We start from the raw sequence: 12,791 nt of genomic DNA, 5'->3' as shown, positions 1-12,791 counted from the left end.
GACAAGTAAGAGTTTGTATGGAATACCATGCCCAGATGAGGTTCTGGTGAGAATGCTTTTGTCTTGCATGCCTTATGCACTAGACAGAGCGTTATCATAAGAACCATCGACTCTGGTTGCCATTTAGATGCCAGTTCTGTTCTGATTATAACCTACATGTGAGATGGGGTGTGTATAATAAAACAAGCCTTCATCATACCTGGTTTTTTCTAAATCACGTCGAACTTTTGAGCTTGGGACATTCAGTCAGTTATCGAGCACAACAACTATCCATTGATATGGAAACCACATATGCATTCATAAGCATCGTTATATTCATTCTCTTAACACACATGTCTTTGTATTTCCAGGTGTTTTTAATTCTTGATTCTCGTTATTTAAGTCTTCTCTAAAGATGGATATTGGTAGAGGTGAACATGTTTCTTACAAGTTTCCTGAGGTTAACCTGGATTCCCTTCTCGACATGGATGAGAGATCCCCTTTTAGAAATCTGGATGTTTTCAAAAGAGACTATGGGAAGGTTGTAGAGTACCTCAAAGCTCTTCTCAACAAATATCAACACAATGCACTTCATACTTTGCTGCAGTTCTATGATCCTCCCTTGCGATGCTTCACTTTCCCAGATTATCAGTTGACGCCAACTTTGGAAGAGTATTCATGTATTCTGGGAACTCCCATCAAACTTCAAGTTCCTTTTCATGTGTCTATGGAGGTCCCTGATTCTGAACGTATTGCTGCTACCCTTTATTTGGGAAAATCTGTGGTGGATGATAATCTCAAGACAAAAGGAGGACTCCCTGGATTTCATCTAAGTTTTCTTTTAGCAACTCTAGATGTTTTGGTTAAGGAAGAAAATTGGAAGGCTTTCAATGTTGTTCTAACTTGCAGCGTTTATGGAATTGTTTTGTTTCCCAACGTGGTTGATTTTGTCGATATAAACGCCATTCATATCTTTATGATGCGGAACCCGATACCAACACTTTTGGGGGATATTTATCATTCCATTCATTATAGAAATCACAAAAAGAGAGGTGGCTTAGTATGGTGTTGCGCTCCTATTTTGTATCATTGATTCCGAAGCCATCTCCCTTGCAAAGGAGTGTTCATGGATAACAAGGAAACCTTGAAGTGCTCCAAGAGATTAATGAGACTTACTTCTAATGATTTGGTGTGGTATAACTTAAGATTAGATATGATGGAGAAATTTGAGGTGATTGTGAATTCTGGAGAGTTTCCTAATGTGACTCTGATGGGTGTTAGGGGAGGTATAAACTATAATCCCATGCTACCTCAGAGACAATTGGGCTATGCTTTAAAAGGACTTCTAGAGGATAGAAGTATACAAGAGTCTTTGTTCTACAATGTGGCTGATGGTGTTGAAATGATGAAGAAAGCTGCTAAGGCCTGTAATCATATTTCGTGTAAAGGAAAAGAGTTCTTTGGTAAGAAGGATTGTGTTGCTTATCCTCCTTACATGGACTGGATCAAAGATAAAGTTCAAACTGTCTTGTTGCCTTTTCTGATAGAGAAGCCATTGTATCCTCAAGAGCCAGATCACCCTGATTTAATGCCTAGAGAGCACTTCAATAAAACTTTGCTTTTGAACAAGAAGTGGAAGTAGGAGAAATAAGAGTTGAGCATGCAAGTCTTTAGCTTTAGGCAAGAAAAAATGGATTTGGCTCATAAACTTAAAGAAAGAGATGAATTGCTTGGTGAATATGGTCTTGCTATGGATGGAAGGATCAGAAAGAAGCCAAAAGCTGACAGAATTAAAGGGGATACTTCTACAGTTATTGAAGAACAAAGGAGAGTTGTTGAAGAGGTTGAAGAAGAAATCAAGCAAAAGCACCAATGCTATGAATCTCTCAAAATTTCCAAAGCCAAGATGGAGAGGAAGTACAAGGCCAAGGTTAAAGGATTAGAGAAGTAGCTTCAATATAAGAATGTCCAATTTGAAGAGGAAAATACCCATAGGCTAGGAGTGGAAATTCAACTCAAAGGGAGCCACATTCATTTGGAGAAAGTTGTGGACAAGATTGCAAACCTCAAAACTCAGTTGAAAGAAAAAGATGATTCTCCCTTGCAAATTCAACTCCCAGAATGCAACGAATGTGAGAAGTTGATTGACCAATGTCAGTACTTGGATGGCATGATTTTTCAAAAATATGTGGTTATCCGAAGCCTTGTCCAGAAGCGCAATCAGGAAGAGACAAAGAAGCTGTTTGAAGAGTCCAAAGCCTGGAGCTTGAAGTATCTCAAAAATGGAGGACCTCTGACCTATGTGGATTGGAAGGATTGAGTTTGTCTTCTTTTTTCCATGTAGTAAACATCATCAGGATTGTTGATGGGGTCTTTTGATTTGCACTTTTGTTTTTGACTATCTATTTGTTTCTCTTGTAAGAACTATTTATGTTACTCTTGTTTGTCAGTTGAATGAATTTGACGTTTGGCCTATCCAATGCTCATTATCTATCTTCTATTTTCTTCCACTTATATAACTTGAATCAAAATTTTAGAACCCTGAAAATACACAAACATGTCATTGCATGCATTACATTCATTCATGCACTCATATTGCATTCATAACAGGTTTTCTGGCCGGACCTCTCATATTGATTCTACTTTTCTTAGCAGAGATTGCAAATCCAGTCATTAATCGTTACGCCACAAGAAGTAACCAAAGACGTCAGATGGATCAAATTCAGGCTAACATTGATGAAATGAGGAACTAGATGGATGCTAGGATGGTACAGTTTGTGGAGGACATTACCAATATGACTCGTAATCAGGAAGAATTTGGGGCTCTTGTGGAGAGACCTCATGTTGAGAATCAATGACCTGAGTTGATGTTTGAAGATGTTTCTGTGGGGAAACCTTGTCCCAATGTTGCTATGAATTTTGCTGAGCCGAATTTTAATGATCCACGTATTAATGGGTATCATATACACAATCAAGGTCAGCATGGAAATTTTCCACCACCTCCACCACCACCGTACAATCATGGAGGACCACATCTCATTGTTGGGGATATGTTGAGGCATCCCAATGCAAGGGGGAACCCTCAAATGTAACAGTTAGATGTAGATCATAACGAAGATATGTATTCAACGTATAACACTTACATGAGTGCTCATGCTGATGATAGAAAGTACCGTCTGTTGGAGGAAAGACTGAAAGCTGTAGAGGGACAAGGTGTTTTAGGAATGGACATTACTGACTTGGGGTTGGTTCCAGGAGTAAGGGTTCAACCTAAGTTCAAAGTTCCTATCTTCGACAAGTATACTGGTACAACTTGTCCAAAGACCCATGTCAAAGCTTATTACCGCAAGATGTCTGCTTATTCTAAAGACGAGATACTACTAATGCATTTTTTCAAGATAGCCTAGTTGGGGCATCTTTGGAATGGTACATGCATTTGGAGAGAACATACATCATAAACTAGAGAGACTTGGTGGAAGCATTTGTGAAGCACTACCAATAAAATATTGACATGGCACCGAATAAGACCCAATTACAAAGTCTGACTTAGGGTCCGAATGAATCTTTCAAGGAATATGCTCAGAAATGGCATGAACTAGCTGCTAGAGTTCAACCTCCATTGATGGAGAGAGAACTAGTTGACATGTTCATGGGTACTTTACAAGGTCCTTACTATGATAGAATGATGGGTAGCACTTCTACTGGTTTTTCCGAAATGGTAATGGCCGGAGAGAGGATTGAAGCTGGTCTCAAAATGGGTAAAATATAATCAGTCAATGTTGGTAGTTCTGCAAGTGGAGTTAGTAAGAAATCTTTCAGTGGTTACCCCAAGAAGAAGGAGAGTGAATCAAGTGCTTGTTATACTCAGAGGGGAAGAGGAAGACAACAATACCAACCACAACATCAATAACACTATCAACATCAATATCACCACCCACATCATCAACAACAAGTGAATGTTGTGGCCATTCCGGTCATCATAACTCCTCAGCAGCAACAACTACAACAAACCACTCCTCGTCGCAATTACAACCAACCAAGACAACCCAGAATCGAGAAAGTATTTGATCCACTCCCAATGAATTATTCTCAAGTGCTTCAACATTTATTACAACTGAAATTGGTTAATCTGAGGGACATGCCACCTCCTCCTGAGAGGCTCTCTACAGGATATAATCCTAATGCTCGATGCGAATTTCATCATGGCGGTATAGGTCATGATGTGGAAAATTGTTGGGCCTTCAAATACAAATTGCAAGAATGGTTGGATTCTAAGGCCATTCAGTTCATCCCGAATAATGGACCTAATGTTATTTAAAATCCGATGCCAGCTCATGTCGGACCTACTGTTAATGTCGTAGAAGATGGTGAAAACTTGAATTTGATAACGGATGTGAACCTGATGTCTACCCCATTGCTATGTGTTAAAAGTTATCTGGTCAAAAATGGTGTTTTTCCTGGGTGTCTCCCAGATTGTTGTGAGTGCCAGAGTCAGCCCGAGGGTTGTGCTAGTCTGAAGACTAGGATTCAAAATTTAATCAATGAAGGTGTTTTACAGTGTGATAGGATTGTGAAAGACGATAAAGTTTAAGAGAAAGATGTGGCAGTAATTTCCATCCTGTATACTCCTATAAACATCCCAGCGCCTGCTAGGCCTACTCCTTTGACAATCACGTTGCCTGGTCCTATTCCGTACTCCAACGAGAATATTGTGCCTTGGCATTATGGGTCGGATGTTTATTACCATAGAGTGAAGCAAGAAGGGAAGCCTTCCGAAGGCAAACCAAGTAAAGACGCAAGTTTGAATGTTGACAACTTTTCCAGTACAGGAAGAATTACCAAAAGTGGTAGAATATATTCTCCATAAAACATCCAAGATAATGCTGATGCCTTGGCGAAAGCTAAGGGTAACTAAGTGGTGGGTGATAATTCAGGATCTGTCCAAGTTAATACTCCGAATGTAGTACCTGGAACTTCTCCTTCTCAAGACGTTGAAGAGTTATTGAGATTAATCAGAAAAAGTGATTACAAAGTTTTAGATCATCTAAGCCAGACGCCACCTAAAATTTAAATCTTGTCCTTATTATTGTGTTTCGAAGCTCACAGGAATGCCCTGATGAAGTTATTGAGATCTGATTTTGTGCCGCAAAACATCACTGTTAACCAGTTAGAAGGGGTTATGGCCAATATTTCAACTAATAACGGTTTGAGTTTTACGGACTTCGATATCCCTCCAGAGAGACACAATCATAACAAAGCTTTACACATTTCTATGGAATGCAAGGGAACTACATTATCCCGTGTGTTGGTGGACACAGGGTCATCCTTGAATATGATGCCCAAGTCTGCCCTGATGAAGATTGACTATGCAAGAGTTGAATTGTGCCCAAGCAACTTGATAGTCTGGGCTTTTGATAGGTCTTGAAGAGCTGTTTTTGGTGAAGTGGATCTACCTGTTAAAATTGGACCCTAAGTTTTTGGTAAGACATTCTTTGTCATGAACATACAGCCCGCATATTTTTGTTTGCTTGGACGCCCATGGATTCACGGGACAAGCGCTGTAACATCCACCTAACACCAGAAAATGAAGTTCCCAAGTGGTAGTAAGATTGTTACTGTATGTGGCGAGGAAGAGTACATGGTGAGTCATTTGACATCTTTCTGGTATATAGAAGTTGAGGGGAAAGTATATGAAACTCCTTTTCAGGTGTTTAAAGCAGTTCAGTTGATCAAGACTCCTCGCACTGAGGGTAAGAAGCCTGCAGTTTCCATGTCTTCATTGAAGGATGCCAGAGGAGTGGTTGAGAATGGTCACCCCAAAGGTTGGGGTCGTCTTAGATCTTCCTCTGAAATTTGACAAGTTGGGTCTCAAATTCAGTCATTCCCAGCAAGATGTAGCCCCTGAAGTTTCCAAGGCTCAAAATGTTCTCACTCCTGTGAAGTTTACAAGTGTTGGATTTATCAGTAATGATCAAGGCAATGCTATCGGTGATGATGATGATAATGATTTTGACATTGATAAATGGATTTGACAAAGTGTTCTAGGTGAGGAACTCTGCAACTAGACTATAAAGGATGTCTTCCAAGTCACGCTCAATTAGGAGTAATTTTCTTTTATCATGCAATAATTCCTGCGCTTTGTCCAAGGCGTAGTGAATCATGTAGGGCCACCATGTTTCATTTTCAATTTTTATCATAAAATAAAGGACGTTTTGCATTCAAATATTTTGATCTTTGTCTTTCTATTTTTACTTTTATCTTTCCATTTTTTAAATGGAAATATTTTATTTTCACCACACACTTTTTAAAAATCATAAAAAACATCATCAATGTAGATTCACGTCCACCTCGGACTCCATTGACAATGATTCATCTATCGCTCATTATGACTTTGACAATCTGATCTACCAAACTGAAGAAGAAGGTGATGAAGATTGTAAACTCCCTGAAGAGTTGATAAGGTTATTAAAGCAAGAAGAAAAGGTCATCTAGCTGCACCAGGAAGACATTGAGGTTGTGAATCTTGGAATCGAGGGCGACGTGAAAGAGGTCAGAGTAGGGGCTTCTTTGGAAGAAAGTATGAAGGCAAGGCTGATCGACATGTTGCGAGAGTTTATGGACATATTCGCTTGGTCCTATCAAGACATGCCTGGGCTCGACACGTATATTGTGGTACATAGGCTACCTTTGAAAGAAGAGTGCCCACCTGTTAAGCAGAAGCTTCGAAGGACGTATCTAGATATTTCTAAAAAGATCAAAGATGAAGTGCAAAAGCAATTTGATGCAGGTTTTCTGGCATGTACTTCTTATCCCCCGTGGGTAGCTAACATTGTTCTTGTGCCTAAGAAAGACGACAAGGTACGAATGTGTGTTGATTTCTATGATTTGAATAGAGCAAGTTCTAAGGATGATTTCCCGCCCCCTCACATTGATGTATTGGTCGATAACACTGTGCAATTCTCGGTATTTTCTTTCATGGACGGTTTCTCCGGTTATAACCAGATTACTATGTCCCTAGAAGACATGGAGAAGACTATGTTTATCAAAATTTGGGGAACCTTTTGTTACAAAGTTATGCCTTTTGGTTTGAAGAACGCAGAGGCAACTTACCAGCGTGTAATGGTAACCCTATTTCATGACATGATCCATAAAGAGATTGAGTGCTACGTGGATGATATGATTGCGAAATCCCATACAGAGGAGGAACATTTAATCAATTTGCGGAAATTGTTTGAAAGATTGAGGAAGTTCAGGCTAAGGCTAAATCCAAACAAATGTACTTTCGGGGTAAGATCTGGTAAATTACTTGGCTTTCTGATTGGTGAAAGAGGAATTGGGGTTGATCATACAAAACTAAAAGCGATTCGAGAGATGCATGAGCCAAGAACCAAAAAAGAAGTACATGGTTTCTTCGGAAGGTTGAACTATATTGCTAGATTTATCTCCAATCTAACAGCTGCATGTGAACCAATGTTAAAGTTGTTGAGAATGGATCAGGCAGTAGTATGGAACAATAATTATCAAAGAGAATTCGAAAGAATAAAAGAGTACTTGCAGGAACCTCCAGTTCTCATGCCTCTAGTAGAGGGTAGACCCTTAATCATGTATCTCACTGTCCTCGACGAGTTAATGGGGTGTGTATTAGGCCAACATGACGAGTCTGGCCGAAAAGAGCACGAAATATACTACCTGAGCAAAAAGTTTTCCAACTGTGAAATCAAATATTCACTACTTGAGAAAACTTGATGTGCTTTAGCGTGGGCTGCTCGCCGACTGAGATAGTACATGTTGACCCACACTACTCTTTTGATTTCGAAGATGGACCAAATCAAGTATATTTTTGAGAAGCCTGCTCTCACAGGGAGGGTTGCCTGTTGGAAAATAATTTTAACAGAATATGATATCCAGTATATGACTCATCAATCTGTGGAAGATTACCAACCGATGAAGTTAGAGTTTCCTGATGAAGATGTGTTGTTTCTCAAAGAATATTACAACCGACCAGACCCAGATGAAGGCCTAGAACCAGGATCGCGATGGACGCTCATGTTCGACGGTGCTTCAAATGCTTTAGGAAGCAGTGTGGGAGCTCTCATTACTTCTCCCATAAATTTTCATATTCCTTTCACTGCCAAAATTTGTTTTGATTGCACTAATAACATGGTTGAATATGAAGCTTGCATCTATGGGATTGAAGTTGCTATTGATTTGAGAATCAAGTATCTTGAAGTATTTGGGGATTCTGCTCTAGTCATTAGCCAAATCAATGGAGATTGGGAGACTCGTCGCCTAAATTTGATTCCATACCGAGAGCACGTGATGAAGTTGATTCCATACTTTGAGGAGATCACGTTCGACCATATTTCAAGAGAAGAGAATCCTTTAGCAGGCATATTGGCCACTATGGCATCTATGTTCAAAGTCAAATGGGCAAATGAGGCCCCCTCCATTAACATTATGAGATTGGATGAGCCAGCTTTTTGCTATGCTAATGATGAAGCTCAGGATGATAAACCCTGGTTTTATGATATCAAGAGATACCTTGAGAAACAGGAATACCCGAAGGATGCATCTATCCCTGACAAGAAGACATTAAGGAAGCTGTCCGCCAGGTTTTTCTTAAGTGGTGATATGTTGTATAAGAGGAATCATGATTCTGTCCTGCTCAGATGCATGGATAGATACGAAGCAAACAAAATTATTGAGGAAATCCACGAGGGTTTGTTTGGAACACACTCTAGTGGTCATGCCATGTCGAAAAAGATTATGAGAGCGGGTTATTATTGGATGACTATGGAAATTGACTGCCACCTTCATGCCAGGTCATGTCAGAAATGCCAAATTTACACCGATAAAGTGCATGTTCCTCCTGTGCCTTTGAATGTTTTGACTTCTCCATGGCCATTCACAATGTGGGGTATTGATATGATCGGGCGCATTGAGCCCACCGCTTCAAATGGACACCGCTTCATCCTAGTGGATATTGACTAATTCACCAAATGGGTGGAAGCTGCTTCTTATGCTAACGTGACTAAGTAGGTGGTTTCTCGTTTTATCAAACAAAATATCATTTGCCGTTATGGGATTCCCGAGAAGATCATAACAAACAATGGGTCCAATCTCAACAACAAGATGATGACAGAGTTGTGCAAGAGTTTCAAGATTCAACATCATAATTCCTCTCCTTACCGCCCGAAGATGATTGGGGCAGTAGAGGTAGCCAATAAGAACATAAAGAAGATAATACAAAATATGGTGGTGACCTATAAAGACTGGCTTGAGATGTTGCCCTTTGCTCTACACGGTTACCGTACTTCGGTACGTACCTCGATTGAGGCAACTCTGTTTTTGTTAGTTTATGGAATTAAGGTAGTTTTTCCTGTCGAGGTTGAGTTCCCTTCCTTAAGATTGATGGAAGATGTGAAATCCGACGAGGCCGAGTGGGTGCAGAATAGATTTGATCAATTGAATCTCATTGGATAGAAAAGGATGGCTACTATCTGCCATGGGCAACTATATCAGAAGCGAATGAAGAGGCATTCGACTGGAGAGTCCGCCCTTAGAATTACCAAGCTCGTGACCTTGTCTTGAAAATAATTGTTCTTCCTCAATCTGATCTCATGGGCAAATGAAATCCAAATTATGAAGGGCCATACGTGATAAGAAAAAATTTCTCTAGAGGAGCCATGATGCTCACCACTATGGATGGTGAGGACTTCCCACTCCCTATGAATGCAGACGTAGTAAAAAAATACTTCACATAGAAAGGACCCGCTAAGTCGATGGCTTAGGCAAAAAAGGGGCATCCAGGCGAACCACCAAAAAATGAATAAAAGGTTCGGGCAAAAATTAGGAATAAAAAAAAAATAAGTACACCCGCTAAGTTGAAAACATGAAAAGGTAGCTTAGGCAAAAAAGGGTATCCCGGTGGATTGAAAACCTAAAAGGGCGATCCAGGCAAAAGTTAGGGATTTAAAGTGAAGGACTACGTCCTGTGTTGGATCTATTAATTTCATCATACTATTACAAGATGGAAACCCCGGGGGGTAGGAATCAGTTCAATCATTTTCTTCAAAAAGCAAAGGGATATGAGCGTTAAGGTCATAAGGAATTATAGCCGAATCAGAACCTGATGGAGATCTGTTTTCACACTGCCATTCCTGTAATAATCTTTTATTTTTGCAATTACTGTGAGAAAATTCTTTACTTTGAATAAATTTTGAATGATAGCAAATTGTGTGATCATCATCCAAATGTTGGCTGTGCATTACCTTACATGATACATTTGTGTTTTTATTGTGTTTTTATCCCATTCTATTGTTGCATGACTGTACATAAAGACCTACATTGATACATCTCTTAAAAGAACTCATAAAATCCATTTTGTGTCAGTATGCATCAACACATAATCCTATGCATCAATCCATACAGTATGTTGTAAATTACAAAATTCTTTTGTTCAGTATGCATCGATGCATACGAATCATGTATCGATACATGGACAGGCAAAATGCTCTATGGATCGATCCATACGTGCCTTGCATCGATCCATGATTAGTTGAAATATCCTATGTATCAATGCATACGAATTATGCATCGATCCATGTTAGTGGAAATATCATATGCATCAATACATACGAATTATGCATCGATCCATGCTCACTTAAATTCACCAAAAACTCATTTATCTTACAGTATGCATCGATACATACCCTCATGTATCAATGCATAAGTCTGTTTTATATTCTAACAGCTTCTGTTTTTGCATATATAAGAAATGTTATGACAACAGTGGTTGCAGAGAATTCTGAGAGGAAAAACAATTGAACATAAGATCAAAGGAGTGTAGCAGCAATTGTTTTTGGAGCATTTTAGAAACCTGAAAGAGACTTCATCTTCTTCATTTTCTCAATCTCTTTTCTTCAAGAACATCAACACATAATCATTCTTGTTCTTTGGATTAAAGGATCAACGAGATAACGTTCAGTGGAACGATTAAGGATCTAACTGAGGTTTTCAGTGGAACGATCGAGGATCTAGCTAAGTTGAAGATTGAAGGGGGTTTCAAGGAAAAACAAACTGGTTTGTCCTTTAAGAACTGGAGTGTTCTTGAGGGTTTGTTAGTCACATTTGCAGAACAGATTCAGCCGCAGCGTTGCGTTTGGAAATCGGGGGATTTCGCAAACAGGTCGTGGAACCGGTGAATTGTTTGCAATTTCTTGCAGGAAATTCTTGATCGAGCTCAGATCAAGTGGAGGTTTCATACAAGAAGAAATTCTTGAATGTTAGAATTCTGTCTGTGTATTAAAACCTTGTATCAATGGATTCGGCATTATTGATAATACAGTTCTCAATTTCATTCGAAATTGAGAGGGAGACGTACCCACACGCGAGGACGACGTGGGGAACTTCCTTACCAAATCTCTGCGTATCGTATTCTTTCCTTACTTCTCTTTACGTTTTCATCAGTTTTGCAATATCAGTTTGTGTGTTGTGGCTGTACACTTTGCGATACAATAGTGGCAAGAAAACTTTCAAAATAAAGTCCACCATTGTTCATCATTAAGCACATACACACCAACTGTTTGACAAAATTGTTAGATAGGTTTCATTCATTGGAAATAGACTTTAATGATAAGTGCATTCAATTAGTTATGATTCTGGTGTTAATAATTTCTGTCATTCTTATCCAAATCCAGCATTAAACTCGCGTGTCCGGTTTTCTAGTAGCGGTTCAGAATAGACGGAAGTCGATTCGGGACTGAAATTTTCCGCCAAGTTTAAAAACTCTGATAAAATTTTAAATCCGTTCAATTTTAAGAAGGTGATCTATTCACCCCCCCTCTCGATCACTAGCCACACCGTCTAACAAGTGGTATCAGAGCGCCAGTTCGCTGGTGCTTTGTGGCTGCCTGTAACAATATGGATTCTGAACCAAAGGGGGCGTATAATAGAGCGCCTATTTTCAACGGTGAAAATTACGGCTACTGGAAAGACTGCATGCGAGTTCATATAAATTCTGTGGATAGGCTAGTATGGGCTGCCATTGAAAATGGTCCTTTTCAAATTACCATGACAAATGCGGCTGGCGCCATAGTTCCTAAACCAGAAGACGATTGGAATGAGAAAGATGAGAAAAAGTGGTCATGTGATTGGAAAGCTCGAAACATGCTAATTTCAGCACTTGGTGTTGATGAGTATTATCGGGTATCCCATTGCACGACAGCTAAAGAAATGTGGGATGCTTTAGAAGTTGCCCATGAGGGTACTACTGAAGTAAAACAGTCCCGCATTAACACACTCAATCAAGAGTCTGAGCTCTTTCGCATGAAACAAGGAGAATATATCTCCGACATGCAAAAGAGATTCACTCATCTCACTAATAGGTTGAATGCTCTTGGAAAACCTGTTTCCAATGAAATTGCTACTAATGAAATTCTGAGGTGTCTTAGCAGGGAGTGGCAACCTAAAGTAACAGCAATTAAGGAAGCCAACGATCTAACGAGACTTACAATTACAACTCTATTTGGAAAGCTGGAAGAACATCAGCAAGCATTAGAAAGTCTTGAAAAGTTTGAGAACAAGAGTAAGAAAGAAAAGGAGAAGAAAAGAGACAAAGAGGGAGAGAAGAAGCCAATAGCTTTTGTGGCCTCTAGCTCTAAGTCCTCACGAAAAGAGCAAAGAGAAAATGATTCAAGTAGTGACAAAGATTCGGATGATGAGGAAATGGGACTGTTTGTAAGGAGATATAATAGATTCATTCGAAAGAATGGAGTCAAGCATTCCGACAAAAACCTCAAGAAGTTTCGAAG

General features: G+C 39.5%; 2 protein-coding genes across 2 annotated transcripts; both read left to right on the top strand.

Moving 5' to 3' along the window:
- Positions 1 to 706: 706 nt before the first annotated feature.
- LOC127081283 (uncharacterized) lies at positions 707 to 1,621 on the top strand. Its single transcript, XM_051021556.1, has 2 exons — positions 707 to 1,031; positions 1,191 to 1,621. Exons 1-2 carry the CDS (start codon positions 707 to 709, stop codon positions 1,619 to 1,621), a joined length of 756 nt encoding a protein of 251 aa, XP_050877513.1.
- Positions 1,622 to 6,579: 4,958 nt separating this feature from the next.
- On the top strand, positions 6,580 to 8,970 carry LOC127081282 (uncharacterized). The gene is made up of 2 exons (XM_051021555.1): positions 6,580 to 7,617; positions 7,798 to 8,970. Exons 1-2 carry the CDS (start codon positions 6,580 to 6,582, stop codon positions 8,968 to 8,970), a joined length of 2,211 nt encoding a protein of 736 aa, XP_050877512.1.
- The last annotated feature ends 3,821 nt before the right edge of the window (positions 8,971 to 12,791 follow it).

Source organism: Lathyrus oleraceus, chromosome 5 (genome assembly GCF_024323335.1).
Source record: "Lathyrus oleraceus cultivar Zhongwan6 chromosome 5, CAAS_Psat_ZW6_1.0, whole genome shotgun sequence".
NCBI lineage: Eukaryota > Viridiplantae > Streptophyta > Magnoliopsida > Fabales > Fabaceae > Lathyrus > Lathyrus oleraceus.
Note: the sequence above shows the minus strand (reverse complement) of the source record. Positions and strands in the feature narration are given on the sequence as shown.